Source organism: Nycticebus coucang, chromosome 6 (genome assembly GCF_027406575.1).
Source record: "Nycticebus coucang isolate mNycCou1 chromosome 6, mNycCou1.pri, whole genome shotgun sequence".
Lineage (NCBI taxonomy): Eukaryota > Metazoa > Chordata > Mammalia > Primates > Lorisidae > Nycticebus > Nycticebus coucang.
In genome coordinates this window covers 75,526,354-75,553,400 of record NC_069785.1, presented here as the reverse complement: position 1 = coordinate 75,553,400, position 27,047 = coordinate 75,526,354, and the positions used below count along the sequence as shown (strand labels likewise).

At 44.7% G+C, this 27,047-nt stretch overlaps 1 protein-coding gene across 2 annotated transcripts; it reads left to right on the top strand.

Moving 5' to 3' along the window:
• Positions 1 to 1,433: 1,433 nt before the first annotated feature.
• On the top strand, positions 1,434 to 26,408 carry ADPGK (ADP dependent glucokinase). 2 transcript variants are annotated; one of them, XM_053595931.1, is made up of 7 exons: positions 1,434 to 1,747; positions 10,124 to 10,349; positions 14,188 to 14,250; positions 17,109 to 17,229; positions 20,177 to 20,373; positions 21,012 to 21,110; positions 24,781 to 26,408. In XM_053595931.1, exons 1-7 carry the CDS (start codon positions 1,521 to 1,523, stop codon positions 25,327 to 25,329), a joined length of 1,482 nt encoding a protein of 493 aa, XP_053451906.1. In that variant the 5' UTR covers positions 1,434 to 1,520; the 3' UTR covers positions 25,330 to 26,408. The 2 variants fall into 2 exon arrangements, with proteins under 2 accessions (XP_053451906.1, XP_053451905.1); XM_053595930.1 differs by having other exon boundaries at positions 24,778 to 26,408.
• Positions 26,409 to 27,047: the final 639 nt, after the last annotated feature.

Genomic DNA, 27,047 nt, shown 5'->3' with positions numbered 1-27,047 from the left:
CTCTAGGCTTGTCTGCTCTGTGGTCTTCTCACAGTTCAGCTTCCTCTGTTCCCCCAAAAACCTCACCTTCGCAACATATTTAACTGGTCTATCCAACGTTCAACACTATGTGACTCCGTGGGTCCACAACCAAAACCAACTAACTACGGACATCTGACTCTTGGTTAAAATTCTCAATAGAGAGAAATGGTCTCTGACCAGTCAGTGACTCACTGCTTAGGAGTTAAGTGCCAGTTCAGTCACCTCTGCGTAGTACGAAAACCTAATAACTGAGGGCCATGAAAGGGAGCAGTTTCTCTGGGAACTGATTGACATGACTCCCTGAGGAGAGAGAAGGGACCGGCAACTCTAGGAAGGCAGCTTTCATGTTTTCACACAGATTTCATTGGCTCCTTGGCTTCTTTCTTTTCCAAGGTAACCCAAGTCTCTTCCTGTGTGAACATCTCCTTTGATAGGGACAGTACGGTCAGGTGGGCTGGGTGGGATGAACCAGAGGAAGTGCTAGTGAGAATGAAGACTAATGCCCAAGATGAAAACTGAGGAAATAAAGTTTCACTACCAAGTCCAAAGGTCATAGAAAGAGTGGAAAATTGGACGCAGTGCCCACGTTAGGAGCCAACAGAACTGGAAAAAGGGAAATAGGCCAGAGAACAAGACCAGACTGGGAATGGTGGCAGCTGAGAAAGAGCAGGCACAAAGCCTAGCTTCAATTGTCTTTCAACCTAGACTCCCGCACAGAAGGGTCACACTAAGGAAGACAAGGCTCTGTTTAAGTGATACCATGTATCACCAAGGAGAAAGGAGAAACCAGGGCTTCTTTATCCAGGTTCACAACGCCCTGTGTTGTACACAAGGTTGTTAAAGGAACAGCGCCCCCAGAGGAATTATTTTAAGGTCTGAATGTTGAATCTGGTCATCCTGAGGCAATCTGGTCACTGGCAATCTCTGCGGGCTCTCCTCGTTTCAGGGAAGGCCCTAACCTGAATTGAATGGCTGAGGGTCTCGGTCCCCCACCCCCGCTCCTTGCATGTCCAGGGAGTCTCTGCAGCGCTACTGCCATCTGAGCCGATTCTCCCCCAGAAGCGCCGGGCACCGGGCGTAGAAGAGGATGAGTAAACGCTGGAGGATGGCACAGGGTCGAAGGGATGGATTAAAAGAGGATGCTGTGATTCGTGCCAAAGGGTTTCACCGACTGGCTCAAATATTAAAGCGAGGTTTCCCCGCTTCTTCATAATCCGTCAGTTTCGTTTTAGTGGAAAGCAAACATGTTCCCGTCGCTCTACTTTGCGTACGGCTGAGTTCTGGGAACTTGAGAGGGGACGACCGTGGGACAGTGTGTCCCACCGCCCGGACGGGAATTAAGAACTTGGACCCCTCGCGCCCGACGTTGGCCCCGCCCCTTGGGGGACCGCGGCGCGCCGGAGTGACGTAGCGCTAGTGCCGACGTTGCCGCGCCAAGCCCGGAAGAGGCGCGGGCCGGGAGAGGAGTCTTGCGGCGTCGCTGCCGCGTCTCGGTCCCCATGGCGCTGTGGCGCGGCTCAGCGTACGCGGGCTTCCTGGCGCTGGCCGTGGGCTGCGTCTTCCTGCTGGAGCCGGAGCTGCCCGGCTCGGCGCTGCGCTCGCTCTGGAGCTCGCTGAAGCTGGGGCCCGCGCCCCTGAGTCCCGTCTCCCCCGAGGGCCGCTTGGCGGCCGCCTGGGACGCGTTGATCGTGCAGCCAGTCCGGCGCTGGCGCCGCGTGGCTGTGGGGTGAGTGCCTGCGGGGCCTGGGTCGCTGGGCTTCTCCCAGGAAGTGCGGGTACTGCGGGCCTCCGAGGTCCGCCTTGGAGGTCGAGCGGTTGGGAGATGGGAGGTAGAGCCCGTGTGGAAACGGGTTCCAGGAGGTCCCTGGGAGGCGCTGGTGTCCGTGCTGCCCCTTTGGCGAGAGGCGTCGGTCGTCCGGGTGGAACCGGGTTAGTCGCCGCTGCAGGCACTCGCCAGACTTCTTTATCCGCACAGCTGGCCTCCGTGCTCTTCTTGCATCCCGGTAGGTCCGGTGCTAGTAGCTTCTTGCAAATCCCGCTCAGCCTGACAACTTCAGGGCTAAGTCTCTTTCATTGTTCCAACTTTCAACCCCCCCCTCTTCTAGAGACTGTTCTTTTGCAGTCATAGAGGCTTGATCTTACCCACTTTGACCGCCCTCTACCTCTCGCTTCTGAACTTGATGATGCATGGTCTATGCCTTTAGCAACCGACTTTGTTTACGCCTTGTTTTCTCTTAACACCGCACAGTGTGGAGACCACCAATCCGCTGCAACTCTTCTCAGATTTTCAAATTAAGCTGCCCTTTTTTTTTTTTTTTTTTTTACCTTTACTATCAGCAGTGCAGCCTTCCACGCCAGGAACATGCCCTTCTCCTTGAAACTTTTTTTCTTCCCTTGACCAGTGACATTGCATATTTAAGCTTTTCCCAAATCACAGCGCCTCCTTTCTTTGTATTGTTTCCCGGGAATGTAATTATTCCCTTTAAGCCACCTAATCCCTGTCTCAGTTCGACTTGGCTTTTTTGATATCTCTTCAAAGGCACCACACAAAAGTAGGCCTTCTACCATAAACAAATACCCCAGTACTACCTATGAGTGTTGGGGCGGGGAGGGGTAAGGTAGAAATTGTCCTGAAGATTAAGTGAAATGATCCATGTAATCTATCCAGCATAGATTACATTAAAAAGCATTCAAATGTGAGCTAGTGTTTTTTATGTCAGCATATTTATTGGTTCTTCAAATGGGTCTCCTTTTACTTGTTATTTCAATTTCAGGCCCTTTTCTCCTACCTTCTCACCAGCTTTTAAATTGGTCTCCTTTGTTTTATGTGAATTCATTCAAGGAATATTCATCAATTATGTGGTTAGTGTCAGATTTGTGCTAGATTCTTAGCCTGCCTTGTTTAAAATAGATACTATTGCGTTAGTCTCCTTAGACTGCTAGAACAGAATTTCATAGACTGGATGGCTTAAACAACAGAACTTTACTTTCTCCTGGTTCTGGAGGCTGGTAGGGCAAAATTGAGGAGTCAGCATTGTTGGGTTCTGATGAGGCCTCTCTTCCTAGCTTTCAGAGCACTCCCTTTCTTACGTGGCTACTACTGTTGGATTGTGGCTTTCCCATAAAACCTCATTTAACTTTAATTACTTCTTTAAAGACTCTATGTCCAAATACATTGGGGATTAGGGTTTCAATATATGAATTTGGGGTGAAGGGGACACAATTCAATTCATAACAGTTATGATTAGGAGAGGGAATGTCCCAAGAGGACCAGGCAGAAGCCTTAAAGTCTTTTATGACCTAACCTTAGAAACACAGAGGTTTCTACCAGAGTCACAGATCCACTTGGTTTTAAGAGGGTGGGGGAAGAGGTCAAACATACCTTGATGATAGGAGCATCAATGTCACATTGTAAAACGAACATGTGGGATGGAACACTGTGTTGTAACCATCTTGAAATATATATTCTACTACAGTGACATTCCTGGAATAGACCCTAGAGAAGAGATAAGGTTTCTCCAAAGATGGGAAAAGCCACCTATGTAAGACAACCAAATGTGGGGCGGCACCTATGGCTCAGTGAGCAGGGCGCCGGCCCCATATACTGAGGGTGGCGGGCGGGTTCAAACCCGGCCTCGGCCAAACTGCAACAAAAAAAATAGCCAGGCGTTGTGGCGGGCGCCTGTAGTCCCAGCTACTCGGGAGGCTGAGGCAGGAGAATCGCCTAGGCCCAGGAGTTGGAGGTTGCTGTGAGCTGTGTGACGCCAAGGCACTCTACTGAGGGCGATAAAGTGAAACTCTGTCTCTACAAAAAAAAAAAAAGACAACCAAATGTGGAAAAAGCATGGTTTGAGAACAGCAAGTTGGCCCTTTGTTGGGGGCAAGAATCTTACAATAGAGAAGTGAAAGTTAAGCTAGATTGCGAAGGGTAGGTGATATCAGGGGAAATGCTGGAGAAGCCATAAAGCTTTATAAGCAGATAAGTAATGCCAAGTTCTTCACTGAAAATAGCAGGTGGTGGCTCAGCGCCCATGGCTCAGTGAGTAGGGCACCGGCGACATACACTGGCCTGGGCCTACTAAACAACAATGACAACTGCGACCAAAAAATAGCCCGGCATTGTGGCAGGTGCCTGTAGTCCCAGCTACTTGAGAGTCTGAGGCAAGAGAATCACTTAAGTGCAAGAGTTCGAGGTTGCCGTGAGCTGTGACGCCACGGCACTCTACCAAGGACAACACAGTGAGACTCATGTCTCAAAAAAGAGAGAATAGCTGGTAGAAATGTGAAGTGTGGATTCTGAGCAGTAGTTCTAACCTGTTTTACTGCTTCACATCATTTTTCTGGGTAACACAAATCCATTGGTAATATTTGCATCACCCAAAGAGATTTTTAGCCCAAAGATGGGGATATAGGAGGAGTAGGTGGGAGCAGGTGCTGTGCTTGTACCAGAATCTCATGGGGGGAGGGGGGCGGGGTAGGTATTATAGTTTAACTTTTCAGAAGAACACAAATCATACACTCTCTGTCTTTCATATACACTCTCACACATTCAAAACAATATGATTCATAAGGAGGAGTGTCTTGAGACCCTGACACTAGTTAAGAGGCCATTACAGGGTTTGTGTAAAGGGAGAAGAGAACCTGGATCAAGCTTGGCAATGGCGATGAAGAGGTGAGATTTGGATAACAGGATGTATCTGGCAGAGTAAAGAAAGGCAGTCAGAAGTGCCGGGTAACAACCTTATGAGGTAGGCAGATACAAGTATTACCATGCAGCCTTCACAGATGAATAAACAGCTTCAATAAGATCGAAAGCCATCAAATGCCAGCAGATACAACTTAAGCCTGGTCTTTTCCATGTTTGGTTCCATGTTCATGCCACATTATTGCCATTAAGAAAGATTGAAGAAAAAGGAAGAAGTTTCTGGAGGAAGGAAAGTTTGATTTCAGAGGAAGGGAAATGTACCATTATTGTGGGATTTCAGATGAAGCTTTTCTGTCAGCTGCTGAAAATGAGAGACTGGAGTTCAGGAGTGTATTAAGGAACAATAGGGTTACAGATTTTGGAGACACCAGCGCTTAGGTTGAAGCCACAGACTGGATAGGATCTGCCAGGAAGATAACATGAAGAAAAGGTTAAAAAAAAAAAATGGCAACAGTGGTGGCCGCAAGGCAGGAGGATCACTTAAGCTCAGGAGTTGGAGACCAGCCCATCTCTATTAAAAATAGAAAAATTAACCAGGCATTGTCACATGTGCCTATAGCCCCAGCTACTCGAGAGGCTGAGGCAGGAGGATCACTTGAACCCAGGAATTTGAAGTTACTCTGAGATAGGCTAATGTCATGGCACTGTAGCCTGGGCAAGAGAGTGAGACTGTCTCAAAAAAAAAAAAAAAAAGGCAAGGGTGGAATTCTGGGAGACACCAGTATTTAAGGGGATGGTGGAAAGAGATGAGAGAAACCCACTACCACGTTTTGCTAAGAAATGGGGCTCCTCCCCTGCATTTAAATTGGACTGTGCTGCTTTTTTTTCATTGGGTAAAAAGTGATGAAGCCTTCATCTGAACATTCATTTGCCATGTGACTTGCTTCACCAGACCTTTGAAACCTATCTTGGTCTTCTCCCCTGTAGGAATTCTTCTTTTTTTTTTTCCCCTTGGTAGTGCTATGGTGTCACAGCTCACAGCAACCTCAAACTCTTGGGCTTAAGCAATTCTCTTGCCTCAGCCTCCCAAGTAGCTGGGACTACAGGTGCTGACCAAAATGCCCAGCTATTTTTTGGTTGTAGTTGGCCTGGGCTAGATTTGAACCCACCAGCTCCAGTGTATGTGGCTGGCACCCTAGCTGCTGAGCTACAGGCACTGAGCCGGAATTCTCCATTCTAACTAACTCAGCATTCTTACTCTGTCCAAATACAAGGTTAATCCCATCATCCACAATTTTGCTTGTGCAGGCTCCCTATGTGGGCTTCAATATCAAAAAAGTCTGGATTTGAATTTAAGCTCCTCCAGTCTGTGGCCTTTGGGGCATTAGCCCACAGCCTCACTTTTCTCAGCTGAAAGCAGTGATGAGTGGTGGAGAACCTGTGGCCTTCCTGGTCTTTAAGTGCAGCCTTTTGACAGAATCTAAATTTTACAGAACAAATCCTTGGGTGCAACAGGGTAAGATAAAGCTTTTCTTGCCTCCTTCGGTGCTTAAAAAAGAACTGTGTCTGGCGGCGCCTGTGGCTCAGTGAGTAGGGCGCCAGCCCCATATGCCAAGGGTGGCGGGTTCAAACCCAGCCCCGGCCAAACTGCAACAAAAAAATAGCCGGGCGTTGTGGCGGGCGCCTATAGTCCCAGCTGCTCGGGAGGCTGAGGCAAGAGAATCGCGTAAGCCCAAGAGTTAGAGGTTGCTGTGAGCTGTGTGACATCATGGCACTCTACCAAGGGTGATAAAGTGAGACTCTGTCTCTACAAAAAAAAAAAAATCAAAAGGCCACAGGTTGCTCACTCCCTGGAAGGCCCATAATGTTAGAGCTGGAAAGAACTTTAGAAAATATTTTACAGAAGGTGAAACAAGGGAAGTCATAAGAAACATCATTTTTGCCTTTGAGGAGCTTTCGGTCTAGAAGGGAGAACTGGGCTGGCTCCGGCGGTCCCCACAGCCTTGGGTTTTGGCATCCAGCATTAATGAGCCTTGCCTCATTTACCAGTTGTTCAATCTGTGTTTTCTCCAAAATCACACTGTAATCTTGCATGCATTTCTTACTGAAGTGTGAATAATGGCTATGTGTTAAATGAGCACGGTTTTGTCCTCTGGTTCTTTAACTTCCTTTTTCCCTTTATTTCCCCTTGATATAATAATAAAGCACCATAGGTCCCGTGCTTGTTTGCATTTGAGGATGCTGTTAAGTAGAGAGAAAGATCCTTGCTCTGGTTAAAGTATTATAGAGCAGATACAAAAATACTTGCTTGGAATCTGAGGTGCTTGTAGTAGCTGTTCAATGTTTTTTTTGTTTTTTTTTTGTTTTGTGTGGTTTTTGGCCGGGGCTGGGTTTGAACCCGCCACCTCTGGCATATGGGACTGGCACCCTACTCCTTGAGCCACAGGTGCTGCCCTTTTTTTTTTTTTTTTTTTAATTATAAAAAGTTTTCTTCTATAAGATTGCCCCTCCCCAGTATTCCTGACGTGATTAGGTGGGGAATGGAAAATGTTTCTATGGTAGTTTCATTTTTAGATTCAAAATTAGCTCTCACCTGTAATCCTAGCACTGTGGGAGGCCAAGGCGGATGGATAGCCTGAGCAAGAACAAGACTTCATCTCTAAAAATAGCTTGGCATTGTGGCGGGCATCTGTAGTCTCAGCAACTTGAGAGGCTGAGGCAAGAAGATCTCTTGAGCCCTAGAGTTCAAGGTTGCTGTGAGCTGAGATGGCACAGCATTCTACCAGGGGCAACAAAATGAAACTCTGTCTCAAGAAAATAATAATTTTCGCACCCACATTATTTGGAAAAGCATCTGTCCATTTCTGCATGCTTTCAAGAGGAGACTATCTATAAATTATACTGTATCCACACTTAAAATCGTATATAGCCATTAATAAAATAGGAAATCTATGGTCATCCATCTCCACTGTCCAGAAGACATCCTCAATAGACAGAGGCAAGAAATAAAGGTGACCATAATAAGGGTGGAGGAGTGGGGGTACACAAAGACCTTGTTAAGCTATCCTGATTATCTGGCCTTTCTCTGAGAAAAGAAAAGAAAGAGAAATTACTTTTAGCAAGACACTGAAAATATAAGCCAGAACTCCCCACGCAGGTAGGAGAGGACGTGCTGAATAGGCTACGCCAGACCACCTCAGTACAGGGTGAGCATCCCTAATCTGCAAAACTTCCAGCACTGATCTGACGATACAAGTAGAAAATTCCACCTGTAAGTATTTAGCATAAACTTTGTTTCATTCGCAGTATTATTTCAAATGTATAAAATTTACCTTCAGGTCATGTGTATAAGGTGTATATGAAACACAAACGCATTTTGTGTTTAGACTTGGGTCTAAACAAGACATCTCTTTATGGATATGCACGGGGCAAAGCGTAAGAGGGGCCATCCCAGAGGCACCCCAGACTTGGCAAAGTTGTTAAGACCATCCCTGTGTGGGAGAGTCAGCAGGCAGGTGGGGCTGAGCCCTTTAAACTCCTGATTGGCAGTTAGATTAGGGAAGTTGGGCTGGGCGCAGTGGCTCATGCCTTGTAATCCTAGCACTCTGGGAGGCCAAAGCGGGTGGATTGCTTGAGCTCACAGGTTCGAGACTAGTCTGAGCAAGAGGGAGACTCCATTTCTACTAAAAATGAGGCAAGAGGATCACTTGAGCCTGAGTTGGAGGTTGCTGTGAGCTATGACACCACGGCACTCTACCCAGGGCAACAGCTTGAGATTCTGTCTCAAAAAAAAAAAAAGGCACATTTCAAAACAATTAAGAAATGAGTATATTTGTGATGGATGTGTTACTTAGTTCAATGTAAACATTTCACATTGTATATCGAAGCAGTACCCTGAACCCCATAAATGTATCAATGTACAAAGTTATGATTTAATAAAAAATAATTTTAAAAAAATTTCTGCATATTAGCAGAAAAAAAGGTTAAAAAAAAAGATTAGGGAAGTTGGTTTTCCCCTCCCCCTTTCTAAGTGCATTATCAGCCTTGTTGACAACTCACTACCCTATGTTCTGATTACCCAGCCATTGCCTTTTACCCAGTCTTTCTGGGGGCTTGGGATTCTTTTAATTCTATTTTAGCACCTTTGCATTTTGCATATATACTTTGTGTTAGAAATAAGTAAAAGATTTCTGAGAAGTCGGAGAGTCACTATGTTGTCTCAGTCTGGTGCCCCGTGGGTGGCATGTGAGTCACTGTCCGCCTCTCCAGGCTCCCCAGACTTTAAGTTTTAGCGTAGAGTTTCATTATATTCCCCCAGCTTTGTCATCTCCCCTGTCAATCCCCAATTCAGGTCGGGGTCCACAGGGAATTCCGATACTTATTTATCCTAAAATCCAAAACACTTTCAGTCGCAAGCACTTTGGATAAGGAATACTCAACCTGTATTTTATATTTTCCATCGAGACAGCTGAGACAGCCTTCTAAGTTCATGGATCAGTCCTGTGAACACCTGCCAAGTTATGAGTTGTTACAGGGTACACGTGTGCCTAGGTCCTCACAGCACCCCTCAAGGCTAAGATGCAGGCTTTCAGCAGGGAGTATTTAGGTATTTAGTGTATCTTAATCACCATCCTCATTTGTCTTTGGAGGGAAGATGACTGATACTTTTTACCAAAATTTATATTTTGCCTTCCCTGCACCAAGCACTTTTCCTAAGTGTACATTAACTTATTTCATTTCACAACAACTTTTTTTTTTTTTGGTAGAGATAGTTTCACTTTATAGCCCTCGGTAGAGTGCCGTGGCTTCACACAGCTAACAGCAACCTCCAACTTCTGGGCTTCCGCCATTCTCTTGCCTCAGCCTCCCGAGTAGCTGGGACTACAGGCGCCCGCCACAACACCCAGCTATTTTTTGGTTGCAGTTCAGCCGGGGCCGGGTTTGAACCCGCCACCCTCGGTATATGGGGCCGACGCCTTACGGACTGAGCCACAGGCGCCGCCTCACAACAACTTTTTGCATTACTTAACATTATTGTCGTATTATAAGATGAGGAAATACAGAAACTAAAGTGACTTGCTCAAATCACATGGCCATGATGAATCCAGTTTGGCTCTGCCAGCATTTTCTCAGAAATGTTACATTTTTGTTATCATGATAGCTTTGTTCTGAAATGCTAAGAACTTGTCTTCTCACTTGGTAACTGGTAGCTTTGTAAAAGTTTGCCAGACTATTAAAAAGAGTGCTGTGTTCTGATCCTAATATACATCCAGTGAAGTAATTTTGCTAAAGTAAATAGCCACATGCTCTTTACTTTTCAATTCTTGTTTCTAATTCACATCCCCTGGTTTTTCTGTTTGGATACAGTTCTCAGAAACACTTTTCTTTTGTTAAATGCAAAACAGCTGCCCAGAGCTTCAACTTCTTTCTTTCACATCATCTTTTTCCTCCTTCCAGAGTCAATGCATGTGTCGACGTGGTGCTTTCAGGGGTGAAGCTCTTGCAGGCACTTGGCCTAAGTCCTGGGAATGGGAAAGATCACACTGTTCTGGGTTCAAGGAATGATCTGGAAGAAGCTTTCACTCACTTCCTGGGGAAGGGAGCAGCTGCTGAGCGCTTCTTCAGTGATAAGGAAGCTTTCCATGACATTGCCCAGGTGGCATCAGAGTTCCCAGGAGCTCAGGTATGTTCAGTTTACCAAAAAGTAAATTAAGACTTGCTGGGAAAAGAGGCCTTTTTTATATGGTTCCTGGAAGCAATCAAGCAATTTTTTCTTCCATTTTGCTCCAAGATGGTCATAGCTGGGAATCCAATTCTGTAGCATTTTCTCTTTTTGGAAAACTCTGGGTCTGACCTTCCAATATATTGATGTTTTCCCCAGCTGTGACAAAATTTCCCCAAAAATGACCTGAGACAGGGGTGTCCAACCTTTTTTTCCCTCTGCTGCTCATTGGAAGAATAAGGGTTGTTTGGGGCCACATTTTAAATACACAAACACTAACAAAAGCCTAGGAGCAAAAAATAAGGTCTGTGTATACTTTTCTTGATCTGACACCACAAATAAGCAACAAAAGCCTCACAAAATCAGCATGTAGCCCACTCGGGTTGGATACCCTTGCAAGTTGCCTGGGGGGGGGAGGGTTTGGCCGGGGCTGGGTTTGAACCTGCCACCTCTGGCATATTGCCTGGGGTTTCTTGAGAGTGGAAGAGGTGGCGAGCAGAATCACCCCTCTTTGAAAACAGCTGGTCTAGATTGGTGGTTCTCAGACTTGAGCTTGCATCAGAATCATTGCGGGCAGGGGGCAGCTGTTGAAACCAAGATTCCTGGGCCTGCTTAGAGTTCTGATTCGGTACATGTGGGATGAGACCCAAGAATTGACCTTTCCAGCATGTTTCCTGATGGATGCTGTTAAGTCTGATAATCTCATTTTGAGAATCACTAGGAAGAACTTGACAGAGATAGAACCTTAAGAGGTCCTCAAGCCTACCTGGTGATCAGAAACCAAGCCCTGGGGCCTGCATGGTCCGGGTGCTTCCTGGAGGCTCACACAGAGTGAGAGGCAGTGCTGGCCCTGGAGGCCCAATCACTGCTCTTCCCACCTCACCCCCAGAGGCCTCTCAAGGAGCTGAGTTTTTGTTGTTTGGTCAAATATCCCCCGCCCTAAATTCTTCCTCACCTAAATCTTTCCTTTGGCTAGTTCTAGCCAAGGGAGCTCTTTATACCATTTTCTTTCTTTCTTTCTTTTTTCTTGAGGCAGTAATCTGTCTCAAGAAAGTGATCCTCTTGCCTCAGCTTCCCAAGTAGCTGGGATTACAGGGACCCACCACAACACCTGGCTAATTTTTTTTATTTGTAGAGAGGAGGGCCTCTCTTGTTCAGGCTGATCTCCAGCTCCTGCCTCAGCCTCTCTGAGTGCTAGGATTATTGGCATGAGCCATTATGCCTCGCCTCTTCATCATTTTTAAATGGCATCTTTCACAAACCACTGTGACCACTTCTTTATTTTGATGACTTTTATGATTTTAAAGGTTTTGTCCTTTGAAGCTGCCTTTTTGGACATTAGAAGTGGGCCTAGACTGGGTTTCTAAAGGAAAAAACAGGCTTGGCGCCTACGGCAGCAGCCACACACACCAGGGCTGGCAGGTTTGAACCAAGCACAGGCCAGCTAAACAACTACAACTGCAACAGAAAATAGCCAGGCATTGTGGCGGGCGCCTGTAGTCCCAGCTACTTGGGAGGCTGAGGCAAGAGAATCACTTAAGCCCAAGAGTTGGAGGTTACTGTGAGTTATGTTGTCATGGCACTCAACCAAGGGTGACATAGTGAGAATCTGTCTCAAAAAAAAAACCAAATTGGGGCGGCGCTTGTGGCTCAAGGAGTAGGGCACCGGTCCCATATGCCGGAGGTGGCGGGTTCAAACCCAGCCCCAGCCAAAAACCACAAAAAAAAAAAAAAACCAAATTGGTAAAATTTCAGTTATGATCATTTTGACAGCCATGCTCATTGTGAGATTCTAACCTCTTAGGTGAGAATCTTGCTAGTGCTAACATGATGATGACTCTTCTGCTCAAAAGTATTTATGATCATCAATTTCTGTTCTACTTTATTTAGCTTTTTTTTTTATTTAGCTTTTTGATGGCCTAAATTATTTCTTAATTTTGTAAAACCTGAAATGTAAATGTTGCTTACCTTAGGGTAACACTTCAATTTGGTACTTTCTTGAAACTCCCTTAAACTAAAAGGCAAGTGGACTGATAAATAAGTTAATAAGCTTTATATGAAAACTTTGAAATCTACTTCCTCCAAGATTTTTTAGTAAATTCTTCTAGCCAGCATAGTTAAATAAAACATTAATTAAGGCTAATGTGTTAAAAGGCCAAAAGTTCGGAAATTTTTAAATTATCTCTGGAAGCTGTTACTGTTAATGCCTACTGAGAGGTTGGTCCGCACAGACTGGGGGATGAATGATGTCTGGCATCTAGAGTTGTTTATTTAGACTGCCTCTGCAGGGGCTGAGGCCAGGAAGGTGGGGTAGTACATTCCACCCAGGCGAGACTATTGATTAGGCTTTTCAACTTTCGTATTAGAACAGCAACCTTGACCGGGTGCATGGCCCACACCTGCAATCCTAGCACTCTTGGAGGTCAAGGCAGGAGGATTGCTTAAGGTCAGGAGTTCGAGACCCAGCCTAAGCAAGAGTGAGACCCCATCTCTACTTAAAATAGAAAAACTAGCTGGGCATTGTGGCAGGTGCCTGTAGTCCCAGGTAGTCGGGAGGCTGAAGCAGGATTGCTTGAGCTCAGGAGACTGAGGTAGCTGTGAGCTAGGCAGAGGCTGTGGCACTCTAATATGGACAATAGAGTGAGACTCTAGAAAGAAAAAAAAAAAAACAGCAACTTTATCTCCCAAAACTTTGTCAGGTTTCCAAGGCACGTGGATCTATGCTTAGTCAACAACATGGAATAATGACCTTGAAGTATCTTTTCTTCAGATCCTCGGTGGAGAGATGTGTTTTTAGGGGGAATAATTCCTGTAATAGGGCCCATTGCTTTTAGAATTTACTCCTAAGAAACCTGTGTATTTCCCAGCACATTCGTATGTGTCTTCCTTTCTCAAAATTTAGCATCAGACATCTACTGAGCACTTACAAAAAGAAGACAGTCCCAACCCTGAAGGAGCTAGTCATGTACCCAGGTGCTACCCAGCAGACAAGAGCTACGTTAGGAGTTTGTTCAGGTTATAGCGGTAGGAAGGGATCTGTAATTCTGTCTGGTGAGGGCAGTTTGGGAGGCTAAAATGTCAGTGGGGAAAGGGGAACAGGGAAGGCATCACAGGAGAGGTGACATTGCAGCTGATTCTTGAAAGGTGATCAGGGGTTGACCTAGTCTAATATCTGAGAAGGAGAGGGTATCTTAAGGAAAGGAAACAGTTTGAGCCAAAGGCAGAGATAAGACAGGAAGGCTGACTGGGACAGCTACAAGCAGGGTGCAGAGGGAAGGGAAGCATGGGTGAAATTAAAGAATGGCCTTGTTTGCCTTATTTAAGGGTTAGATTTCAGTTCATTCTCATGTGCTGAGTGATTTTCAGGAAGAGAGTGACACTTTTTCCTTCATTTTAGAAGAATTATAATGTAAAAGATAAGGTCAAGTCTGTACTTTTCTAGGGCTTAGGCAATTCTCTTGCCTCAGCCTCCCGAGTAGCTGGGACTATAGGTACCTGCCACAATGCCCAGCTGGTTTTTTGTTGCAGTTTGGCTGGGGTCAGGTTTGAACCCGCCATGGGGCCGGCACCCTACCCACTGAGCCACAGGCGCCACCCGTTATTTATTTTCTTTACCTTTCCCTTTTATTCATTGTCTATTTCTGTGTCTTCCTGACCTCTTCTGTGTGTGCTTTGTTATAAAATCACCTCAAAATGTTTCTGGGAAAAAATGGCTATAAACTAATTTTTTTTTTAATTAAAAATTATTAATCTCGATATGGTTGTGTTAAAATACTAATAGCTTCAAATTATTTTACAGCACTATGTAGGAGGAAATGCAGCTTTAATTGGACAGAAATTTGCAGGCAACTCAGATCTAAAGGTAGGTCAAAGTTGCAGATTAAAACCTCTGTTTTTCCTGAGAGTTTTTGATTAATCTTAGGAATGAGAGTGAATATTTATTCTTGATTCAACTTGTGGATCACCTGCACTATGCCAGACCCTATGGTTAGGAAGCAGTATAATAATGGTAGGATAGCGGTATTAACTAATATTTTCTAAGTGTTTCTATGTGCCTGATGTTGTCTTTAGTACTTTATAGAGATTACTTAGTCCTTGCAAAGACCCTATTAAGGCTACTTGCTACTTTTGATGTACTGTTGTCCTTCATTTCTACATGAGGGCGCTTGAGGCATACAGGGGTTCATAGCTGGTAAGTAACAAAACTAGGATTTTAACCTAGACAGTCTGATCCAGAAGCCCATGTTCTTAAATACTGCATCGTGTAACAATTAGGAGCATATAGACTCTGGAGTCAATACCTGAGAGTTAGGATTGTGCGGGTGATGAGAGGGAACACAGGTAGGTGGGCCTGGATCCAGAGTAGAAAAATGAAAGCTACTGTATGGGAGTCAGTGGGGGAGTGTCTTCAAGTCTTAAACTGTTTGGTTAACTAGAATTAAAAATTATTTCTGTGTTCAAAATAACATCCAAATAAGAAGTTTCTCTTGCTTTGAATGGGATAGGTCTGAACGAGGAGGCCAAAACAAGGAGGTTATTACTGTAGTACTCTAAGACGATTAAGATTGTATTAGAGTAGCCAGAGAGGAGAAACCTATGTATCTAAAACCTAACTACTGGAGGATCATGGGTTTGGCTGGTCCATGCACAGGGAACAAAGAAGAGAGATTTAACAAAGTTGATGTTGGAGTGAATAAACCTGAGAAGTGCAAAATGGTTGCGTCAGCTGATAGGAATGAAGAGAACCATGAACAGTTCTCTAGTTTTGGGAACTAGCCTAAAAATAGAAAGATGGGTCAGAGGGATGGAATCAAAAGCCAGAGATGAACTCAGTAATTAAGATAGATTATCAGCAATTTCAGGGGAACCATTCTATGAAGCCACTCTGTACGCCAGGACATGGGTATACTTTAGATTGAGAGAGTTTATTAAAATGTTTATTAAACCTTAATAAGAATTAAAGTTCTCATGAACTATTAGTGTAGAAACCAGAGATTTTTACAGTCATTATCCTTATAAATTATAATTAGCTCTCTAATAGAGAAGATTAGGAATTCCAGGGCTAAATTTTGGGAAAATTAGCAGTTAATGTTTAGAAGAGAAGAAAAGATGGTTCAAAAGGTCTTTAGAGGGAGCCAAAGCCTTTCACCTCAAAATTTCAGAAGTTTTCATGGGTCCTTCCTTAAAAGGCTGCCCTCCTGATCCTGAGAAATAATTCTAGCCTCTGGGAAGGTGACATCCTGGAAGTTGTGGGCGAATACAAAATTGACCTTCCAGTATAGACCTTGCCTGGGACCAGCATTTGCTCTTGGTCTTCAGAGAAGCTGGGCCTGGGACCAGTCTGAGTGGAAGTCATTATAATAAAACAAGTCCAGCCTTGATAAGAAATTGAGGAAAGAAAAGTGTTATCTGTTACTCAATCCTCACAATTAATTATCTTATGATTTTAAAACCTTAAAGATAAGAAAGCAGTCCAGGTACAGTGGCTCACACCTCTTTTCTCAACACTTTGGGAGGCAAAGGTAGGAAGATTGCTTTACATCAGCCTAGGCAACATAGCAAGACCCTGTCATTACAAAAATGGAAAAATTGGCTGGGCATGGTGGCATATGTCTATGTCTTAGCTACTCAGGAGGCTAAGAAGAGAGGATTGAAGCTCGAGCCCAGAAGTTCAAGGTTACAGTGAGCTATGATCATGCCATTGCACTCTACCTGGGTGACAGAGCAAGCCCCTATCTTTGAAACAAATTAAAAATAAATGTAAATAAATAAAAATAAAGTGTAATTCTTATAGATGACGTATAGTTGGGCTTGCTTTTTAATCCAATTTGATGATCGCTGCCTTTTAATTGGGGTGTTTATAGATCATTTACATTTAATGTGGTTATTGAATACCGGGTTAGTTTTCAATCTAACATCTTGCTATTTATTTTTGATTTGTCCCACCTCTTTATATTCCATTTTTCTTTTTCTATACTCTTTTGGATTATTTTTTATGATTTCATTTTTGAAATAAATTCTTTGTTTTCTTATTTTAGTGATTCCTTTAAGGTTAATAGTATACATCTTTAGCTTATGACAGTCTGCTTTCCAGAGATATACCATGATGTGTACTTTAAGAACTTACATTAGTGTACTGGTGTACCTTAGAGATACTGCAGGTTTAGTTTCTGACCACTTCCACAAAAGAAATATCACAGTAAAACAAGTCATACAAATATTTTGGTTTCCCAGTACATATAAAAGTTATGTTTGCCCTATACTTTAGTCTATTAAGTGTGTAAGAGCATTATGTCTAAAAAGGTACAGACCATAATTTGAAAATACTTTATTGCTAGAAAATGCAAACAAATCATGGGAGCCTTCAGATAGTATCTATCACACTGGGGTTAGGGCTTCAGCATCTGAATTTTCAGACAACACATTCAGTCTGTAGCAGAGAATGTAGCATACAGTGCATAGCCACCTAACAACTGTGACTTGGATCTTTGTCAGCCGCTCATTTCTGGATATGTTGTGGCTATACCCTCCAAAGGCCTATGCCCTGGTAACAGCGCTTCTATTGCATACCCCTAAACCAAGAACTTTCAGAATCAGGTTTGGATTTCAATATTCTGTTGGGATGAGTAGAACTGGCCTGAATGTACTGTTCCCAGTTGCTGCTGAGATTCTGCAGGCAGAGGAACACGTCTTCTGATGGACTCGTTATGTTGTCTCCAGGTTCTTCTTTGTGGTCCAATTGGTCCAAAGCTGCATGAACTTCTTGATGACAACGTATTTGTTCCACCAGAGTCTTTGCAGGAAGTGGATGAGTTCCACCTCATTTTAGAGTATCAAGCAGGTGAGCAATGGTGGTAAGACTGGTTAGGGGACAGTGTGTTGTCATCCTGGCATGTGACTGTGCCAGAAATTGATCTGTATAAATTAGCAAGATTCCATTTTCACCATACCACAGGTTTCCGGACCCATTAGTTCCTCTGAGCTGACAATAGAAAGTGATACAGAATATTAATAACATCAAAGAAAAATTCCCAGGTCTACAAACAGAATTGCCCTAAACCCAAGAGAAATAAGGCTCTAGAAAAGCAGGCATTTTAAATGAAAATGAAAATTGTTAAAAGTTTTAGATTTTGATATATAGAAAGTTTTTCTTTATTACTGAGAAAAGAGAAAGGCAAATACAATTTGTTCACCTGTGCCTAGGCCTGTCTGGCTGACTGTTCAGATTGCTTAGGATTGATTTCAGGACACTGGCACCTTTCTTTGCAGCAGTTTCTTTTACCTTGGATGTTTGAGTGGAAGTGTTTCTTATTTAATCTTACTTACCTGATTTCCCATTATATAATGTTCTAATATTTATAAATCCAAACCACCCATCCCACTGCCCCCCTCCCCCGCAGACTAGAGATCTGATCTCTCAGTGAACCTTGAATACTTGGACATATTTTGATTCTTTGTATTTCCTGATGTACCTTTCCCTCTGCTCAGAACTCAGACTCTTGAGTTTCTGATCCAACACATTATCAGTTAAACACTTAGCATCTAAGCAGCCTGGTCAGTATTAACGCAGTACTTAATACTGTTCAGTGAACTACTTCCACATCAGACAATTAAGAGAGCTTCCCCTACTCCAGTAATTAACTTTAAGGTAAGATATGAGCTATATTGCTTCTTGAAAATCATGCCTTTCTCTAGGTATAAAAAGAAATTGTTTCCTGTTTCTGGCTCTCTTTGGGTACTTAGTAGAATCAGCAGGGAACTTAGGAAGGCAGGTGCTGAAAATTAAGGGTACAGTGTTGAAGTCAGCAATTCACATTTAATGATATAGAAGTTTTGAATTTCTCTCAGTTTTCAATTCCCCATATGGGAAATAAAAGTTACAGTTTTTATTGCCAGAACATTGTGGTAATGATTAAAAGGTTGATGCATGTAACCATTGTGAGCTGCTCAGAAAAGCGTGACCCTGACTGTAGACTGGGACAGTTGAGAACAGCTAAGATGTGCCCGTAGGTGCAGTGCCACCAGTTCCAGATGCAGTTCACTCCCACTTCTGTGGGCACTTACAGTGTGAACTGGAGACCTTGGCAGCTCCTGGTTTTTGTCATTTTCCTGTGACTGGAGTGGAGAGCCCAATGTCTTCAGCAAGCCTTTGATGTTGTACTGCTCAGCTATGCCTAATGTGTAGTTAAGGAGATGGCACAGCTTATCTCAAAAGGAGATTTTCTCCCTCCTTCACACATCAATTTTTCTTTCCTGTGCCTCATTTTCTTAGAACAAAGCTGTGGCCTTCCATTAAGCTTTATTTTCCTAGGCTCCAGGAGGGAATGTAATCTGGTGGCAGCACCCCTCAGTCAGGTCTCTTAAGAAATCCATCCCCAGCTTCTCTCTAACCTAGATGGGTAAATTCCAAGAGGATTTATCAATTTTGTTTTCCCATTCTCTCCAAACAAACCTCCATAGAAAAGACCATTTTCAGCGTTGGGCTGGAACTTCAGTGAGTCACCACAGTTTTGCTGACTTACTGGCCAAAGGGCAGGATGATAAATGGAGAGAAGGGATTGCTTATCAAAATAAATACAAAGCTTTGTGAGAGAAGAGGGGCGTGAGCTACTATTTCTAGCTGAGTTTCAATCTGCTTGCTTCTTGGGCCCTCCATCAGCCCCGTCTCTCCACGTCCCTCCTTGTCCTGGCCTTGTGGAAATCTGTTTATTTTTGCCTCTGTCACTTTCCTGAATAAATCAATGGATTTTGAATTCAGGGTGGCCCTTTCCTCCTGCGTTGTTGGGCTGTGTTTCCCAGCATTGTCACTATTTAAGAGTCAGGTCCTTGTCTTGCTTTCTAGAGGATGTCAGTGTAATGTATTTTTCCTGTTACACAGAGTCTTGTTAATTTGGGAAATGTTGGATCTGGAGTTCATGCCAGTATTTTTGTTGCCATGGGCATTTAGGTCATCAGTCTATTCTTTTATTCACTTGTTCTTTTGCTGATTTCATTCACATGGCTGTATGCCAGGCACAACGTGAGCCAGTAGGAATATAGTGATGGAAGATAACATTGACCCTGTCCTCAGCTATGGTTTACTGCTTGAGATGGACACTTGAACAAATTACTGCAAAATTATGTGCCCAATCCTGTGATAGGGGACAGTGGTAGCCCAGGAAGGAAGGAATCAAGTCTGCTTGGGGTGGTGGAGTTGGGGAAGGCTTCACAGAGTGGAGGCCATACAAGAACTTGGTCTGGAACAGTCATTGCTCCAAAGCGGCTGGAGCAACCAGGTATTCTTACAATTAGGATGAGGTGCCCAGAAACCAACAGTGGGCAGCAGGAAAGAGGAGCTTGGCTCTTGAGACTTCAGCCTGCCTAGGTTCCAATTAAATAAAAGGTTTTCAGGGCACTCCTGTGAGCTGGAACATGCTTTGAAAAAAGCAGCCTGTCCTATCCATAGAGCACATGCGGTATGCGCTGCGTGCTGGTGTTTGGGAGTCATACCTGCTCTGTGACCATCTCCTGTGCTTGAGAGCTCTGTGGACAGTAGAACTCTCCTGGAACTTACGGGGCGCTAATTACCTTGAGAAGGGCGTATGGCATCCATGCTTTGTTTCTCTTTCTTTGTTGGGTTTGGGTTTAGGTTTTTGGTTTGTTTCCTGTAGTGCCCCGCTGACCATAGGCTATTGTAGCTGCCAGCCATCTCAGAGTCAAGGCTCCTGTGAGGTGCCTGAGAGCCTCCACAGCTAGGAGACTTAAAGCCTCTTCCTTTTCTTCCCATTGTGTTGACTGGGCTTTTCTAGGGGAGCAGTGGGGCCAGTTAAAAGCTCCCCATGCGAACCGATTCATCTTCTCTCACGACCTCTCCAACGGGGCCATGAATATGCTGGAGGTGTTTGTGTCTAGCCTGGAGGAGTTTCAGCCAGACCTGGTGGTCCTCTCTGGATTGCACATGATGGAGGGACAAAGCAAGGAGCTCCAGAGGAAGAGACTGTTGGAGGTAATAGCACTGTTACAGCATTTCACAGATCTCAGCTGGTGTTTTTCTTCGGTGTCAGCCTCTTGGGCCTCTGTAGCTTCTGCTGCCTTGCCTTAGGTCCTGGCCTCCACACATCCTGGCAGCTGGCTGTGAAGTTAGCCTCCCCCTCCAGTGAGGCACTTCCCTGTACTCTTCCAGATGTGCGCAGCAGCTCAAGTGGGACAGGTCAGAGCATCTTCTTGCCTGAGCCTCTGCAGTCTGCAGAGTGGAACGTGCCTGGGAGCTGCAGGGTTTGTAGTCTGTGTCCTTCGTGCTATCTGTATCATCTCACTTCCTGTCAGCTGTGCTGCAGCTCCTACACATCTATGCAAGTTGAAGCCAGCTGCTCAGTCTAGGTCACAGGAAGAGACTGGCAACATGAATGCACTGGCAGGTCTTTGTCCTCTCTAATTCTATGACCCTGGTGGCTCTCTGCACATCCCACTCTTCCCTGTTGGGAAAAGTATCCCTTGTCTACAGAGGCATTGGGGGACCCACATTGCTTGTAGCTCTCGTGAGGATATAAAGAAGGCTGTTACCAAGGGGCGTTACCTCTCAGGACCTGATCTTTCCCTCCTGCCTGACCTCCTCACAGCAGTGCTGTCCTCCTCTCTTTGCAGGTTGTAACCTCCATTTCTGACATCCCCACGGGTGTCCCGGTACACCTAGAGCTGGCCAGTATGACCAATAGGGAGCTCATGAGCAGCATCATGCATCAGGTAACCGCATGGGCAGCACCTGGGGTCTTCCTTCACCTGGTCCTCATAGGCCTTGCAGGGAAGCTGCTTTGTCTATATGTCTGGGCTCAGGGACTGGCTCACTGAAATGCAGGTTTGTCTCACTCAAACCAAGTCCAAGGAAGGATCCAGAACTATTGTGGAACAGGACCTTCTACTAGGTTAGAAATATGGTAGTGTAGGGCAGTAAGGCGCCGGCCCCATATACCGAGGGTGGCGGGTTCAGGCCTGGCCCCGGCCAAACTGCAACCAAAAAATAGCCGGGCGTTGTGGCGGGCGCCTGTAGTCCCAGCTACTCGGGAGGCTGAGGCAAGAGAATCGCTTAAGCCCAGGAGTTGGAGGTTGCTGTGAGCTGTGTGAGGCCATGGCACTCTACCAAGGGCCATAAAGTGAGACTCTGTCTCTACAAAAAAAAAAAAAAAAGAAATATGGTAGTGTAACTGCTAGATTCATGGGTCATATTTCTCCCTCTGGAATGGGCAAGTTAAAAGTGAATGGAAAGCTCTTAAAAGCTCTTATTGCAATAGAGCTCAAAGGAGAAAACGAAAAGTCCAGTCCAGCTACTTTCAGTTAAATTTGAAGAGGCTCCAAGGAAGGTAACTTTGGGAAATGTCACTCCCCTATGAGGCATCTGGTTGTTCCACTCCTGCCTTTGAACACAGCAGTGATTAGGATAAATCTGAGTGAGGGGGACTTCAACAGAGGCTTTGGAGACCTGGTTGGCATGCCAGCTTTGCCCTCACTGGCTTCATTAACTTAAACAAGTTACTTCATCTGTCATTTTACTGTTAGTAACCTTTTAAATTTGCAATAATAAGGTTCAAAAACCCCCAAATTTCAGGATACACGATGAAGACTTCCTCTTTGTGGCTCCTGCCTTTCCCCTCCTATTCCCAGTCTTAGGAATCTCCTGTCTAATTTCGTCTGTGTGTCCTTCCAGAGTTATTGTGTACATGTATAAGAAAACATAGGAATATATTTTTGTTTTCCATCCCTTTTTTCCCCAAAAAGGTATTATAGCACAGTAAATCACTACTCTGCACTTTGCTTTTCTGTGTCAGTAACACGGAGAATGTCCTCAGGCTTTTCACAGCCACATGGTTAAAATGAATGTGAACGCCCCTCGGTTTATTTGACCTGCCACTTCTTGACGGACATTTTGCGCCTTTGCTGTTACATACAGTGCTGCAGTGAATAACTTTTTACGTGGTTTTATTTTGCCTGTGAGCAAGTACATGTCTATGTTAAATTCACAGAAGTAGAATTGCTGGATTGGAAGCATTTGAGATTGTCTAATTGCCTTCTGTGAGAATTGCACCCGTCTACTTAACCACTAGCAATATTTATAAGTGCTTATTCCTTCATATCCTTCCACCAGAATGTGATTAAAAATTTACATTTATATCAGTCTGACAGGTGAAAAATGGCATTTCCAGTGGGGGTGAGGGCTCCAGGATCCCCTTTCCCCAACAGATACCAAAATCTGCAGATGCCCAAGTCCTGCGGTTAGCCTCCAGATATGGGAGAAAAGTCAGCCTTCCGTGTCTGTAGGTTCCTCTCGAGTACTGGATTTTAGATTTGAGGTTGATTGAATCTGTTGGTGCCAAACCTACAGATAGAGAAGGCTGACTATAGTTTTTTGTTTTTTTTAACAGACTTTTTTTAGGGCAGTTTTAGGTTCACAGCAAAATCAAGCAGAATGTGCAGAGAGTTCCCACATACTCCCATTCCCCCCCACTGCACAGCCTGCCCACTGTCAACACCTCTTACGGGAGTGGCACATGGTTATAGCCAGTGAACCTACATGGGCACATCCTCACCCAAAGTCGGGTTCATTCTTGGTGTTTTCCTGTATACCGGGCTTCTTCTTCTTCTTTTTTTTTTTTTAAGAGGCAGTCTCACTTTGTCCCCCTCAGTAGAATGCTGTGGTGTCACAGCTCATAGTAACCTCCAGCTCTTGGGCTTAGGCGATTCTCTTGCCTCAGCCTCCCAAGTAACTGGGACTACAGGCAGTGCCTGGCTATTTTTTGTTGCAGTTTGGCCAGGGCTGGGTTCGAACCCGCCACCCTCGGTATATGGGGCTGGCGCCCTACTCACTTGAGCCACAGGTGCCGCCTCCTTTTTTTTTTTTTTTATAAGAGATAGACTCTTGCTCCGACGCCCAGGCTGAGTGCAGCATGATCATAGCACACAATCTTGAACTCCTACACTCAAGACAATCCTCCCACCTTAGCTTCCATAGTAACTCAGACTATGTGCCTGCACACCTGGCTCATTTTGTGTTTTGTAAAGTTGGGGTCCTGCTACATTGCCCAGCCTGGTCTTAAACTCCTGGCCTCAAGTGATCCTCCTGCCTCAGATTCCCAAAGTACTGGAATTATAGGTCTGAGTCACCATATGTGGCCTTAGTATAGGTTTATTTATGTTGTTTGTTGTTGTTTTATTGAGACAGAGCCTCAAGCTGTCACCCTGGGTAGAGTGCTGTGGCATCACAGCTCACAGCAATCTCCAACTCCTGGGCTCAAGCGAGTCTCCTGCCTCTGCCTCCCAAGTCGTTGGGACCACAGGCCCAGCTGTTTTTTGGTTGCAGCCATCATTGTTGTTTGGCGGGCCCGGGCTGGATTCAAACCTGCCAGCTCAGATGTATGTGGCTGGCACCTTAGCTGCTTGAGCCACAGGTGCCAAGCCCAGTTTATTTATGTTCTTGAGATTGAGTATCTTTACACTTTTTAAAAATGAGCCATTATTATTTCATTTTCTCTGTCTACTTAGTCCTTACAGTTAGTCAGTAAAACAGAGGCAGTTCCTCCTTCCCTCAGAGGGTTATAGTAAGAATTGGATGAAATAAAGCCTTTAGCACAGTATCTGGCACAGAACATGAAATAAAAGCTGCTATTATACCAACAAAGGTATATAGGGTGTTAATTTTTTTTTTTTTTATAATTTGGCTGGGTGTAGTGGCTCACGTCTGTAATCCTAACACTGTGGGAGGCTGAGGCAAGAGGATTGTTTGAGTTCAGGCATTTGAGACCAGCCAGAGCAAAAGTGAGACCCCATCTCTCTACCAAAAATAGAAAAATTACTGGGACATTGTTGTGGACACCTGTAGTCCCAGCTACTGCTGAGGCAGGAGGATCACTTAAGCCTGGGAGTTTGAGATTTCTCTGAGCTATGATGACACCAATGCACTCTACCCAGGGCAACAGAGTGAGACTCTATCTCAAAAAAGAAAAACAAATACAAATATTTTTTATATATAACACATACACAAGGACTCATCTTTCCTGCAGAAACTTTCACCTTATGTGTAGTTCTCTATTCCAGGGAGGGAAGCCACATGCCCTCAGTGGTAAGAGTATTTGCTGTGTGCACAAAAGCAAAAGCTAGGCACTGTGGAAAAAACCAAAATATCAATATATACATGTCTGCCATAGGCTTATAACGGCAGGTAGCAAAAGACTGGGTCTGAAACAATGTCACTGCAATTTCCCAGTCTTTCTCTCCCAGGTGACTGTGAAGTTGGAAGTAGCTAAGACCAGGACTTCATGGGCAGCGAGTCCTACAGTGAGGAAGAAAGATGCCTGCCTGCCTTCTCTGTTAGGAGCTAGATTACATCCATCAGAAAGAGACCTGTCATTGTTTCTGTTAGCAGGTCTTCCCTGCAGTGACTTCCCTTGGGCTGAATGAACAGGAGCTGCTATTTCTCACCCAGTCGGCATCTGGACCTCACTCATCTGTCTCTTCCTGGAATGGTGTTCCTGATGTGGGCATGGTCAGTGACATCCTCTTCTGGATCCTGAAGGAACATGGGAGGAGTAAAGGCAGAGCCTCAGACCTCACCAGGATCCACTTCCACACACTGGTCTACCACATCCTGGCAACTGTGGATGGACACTGGGCCAACCAGCTGGCAGCCGTGGCTGCAGGAGCTCGTGTGGCTGGGAAACAGGCCTGCGCGACAGAAACCATAGACGCCAGCCGAGTGTCCCTGAGGGCACCCCACGAGTTCATGACTTTCCATTCAGAGGCGGGCTCCAGGATCGTATTAAACCCGAATGAGCCAGTAGTAGAATGGCACAGGGAGGGAATATCCTTCCACTTCACTCCAGTATTGGTGTGTAAGGACCCAATTCGAACTGTGGGCCTTGGAGATGCCATTTCGGCTGAAGGACTCTTCTATTCTGAAGTACACCCTTACTAATAGAAAGGTTATGGTGGATAAGTTTTCTAAGAAAGGGCACTAGCCAACTTAAGAATTACAGAAAGTGGTTTGGAAAGTGGGGTTGAGGGTGTCAGAACTGTTTCTAGAACTAGTTGGAAGATAGCCAAAGAAACAAAAGCAGAATAAACTATCAGATACATTCCAGCCTGTTGGCAATTACATAAAAACATTCCAGGTTTTAATCAAAATTTAGCTAATGAGACTGGATTTTTGTTTTTAATGTCATGTGTTGTTACAGTGCTAGAAGCTCAATTCTCAAATCTCCAGTTTATGCAGCATTGTCAGTTATTTTAAGCCAAACTTCTTCACCCTTAAGAGCATGTCAGCTGGAGAAAGCACTTCTCTCTTCTTCACTTCAGAAGTGCACGCTTGCCTACCCCGAGTCCTGACCTCTAGTAAAGCCTGCTGTCCCACACAGGCTTTACATCACAGGTGTGATATAAGGGTCCCACACCTCACAGCTCACTGCTTACTCATGGGCAGAATCATGATTTTCATTCAGTGTTACAATGACAACATTACTGAGTGTACCTTCTCAGTCTCCTGCTCTCAGACTTAGGACAGAGCCACAAGTAAGGACAAAACAATCCCTCCTATGCTTTATGATCACAGCAGGGGTTGGGGAACCTTGAGTAGCTTTAAAGGAGTGATTCATTCTGCAGTTTGGAAGCCTGGCCGGCATTGTGAGCTGAAGGACTGTGCTGCCTTGTCTTGGCTTCTTAGATTGCAGGCTGGCTGGTGCAAGGCTGTGTGGCCTAAACTCAGCCTGTCTCTGGATATGCTTTCTGCAGACTGGTTTTTTGTTCATTCTGAGCCTTCAAGGAGTTTGCTTTTACAAACTGGAATATGCTTCTGTGTGTATAACAGATCATACATGTTTTGTTTTCATCTATACATCCATTGAAGAGTTTGACCTCATAAGAGCCCCAGGATCATGAATAAATCTGTCATGTTATATATTTATTTTTTTATAAATCAAGACTTCTGTGTGCTTTTAAATATATTAAAAACAATTTACATTTCAGGAATCCTAAGTCTGTTTGCAATTAATTTTGTTTCCACCATCATTCTGGAGCTGGATAAAATATCAATTGTTATGATCCACACTTGTGATTTACTTGTTAGTCTGTTTTTGACGTGTTTGGTTATTCACTAACACTAGATTAGGCAGTCCCTCAGGCTGAGCCTGAGCTGTATGTCTGTCCTCTGGGGTTTAACTTGTCAAAAGTCACCAGTATGAAGTAGCCCAGTTAAAGCTGAATTGGACCAGGCATGGTGGCTCATGCCTGTAATCCTAGCACTGTGAGGCAGGTAGATTGCTGGAGCTTGGAAGTTCTAGACCAGCCTGAGCAAGAGTGACACACACACCCCCATCTCTACTAAAAATGGAAAAACTAGCCAGGTGTGGGATGGGCACCTGTAGTTCCAGCTACTTGGGAGACTAAAGCAAAAGGATCATTTGAGCACAAGAGACTGAGGTTGCTGTGAGCTATGACACCACAGGCAGTCTGCCCAGGATGACAGAGTGAGACTTTGTCTCAAGGGGAAAAAAAAGCTGAATTGGGATCTGAGTGTAATGGATCATGCTGGTAATCTCAGCTACTCAGAAGGCTGAGATGTGAAGATAGCTTTAAACAGGAGTTCAAGAAGAGCCTGGGCAACATACCCAAACCCCATCTCCACCAAAATAAAGTTGA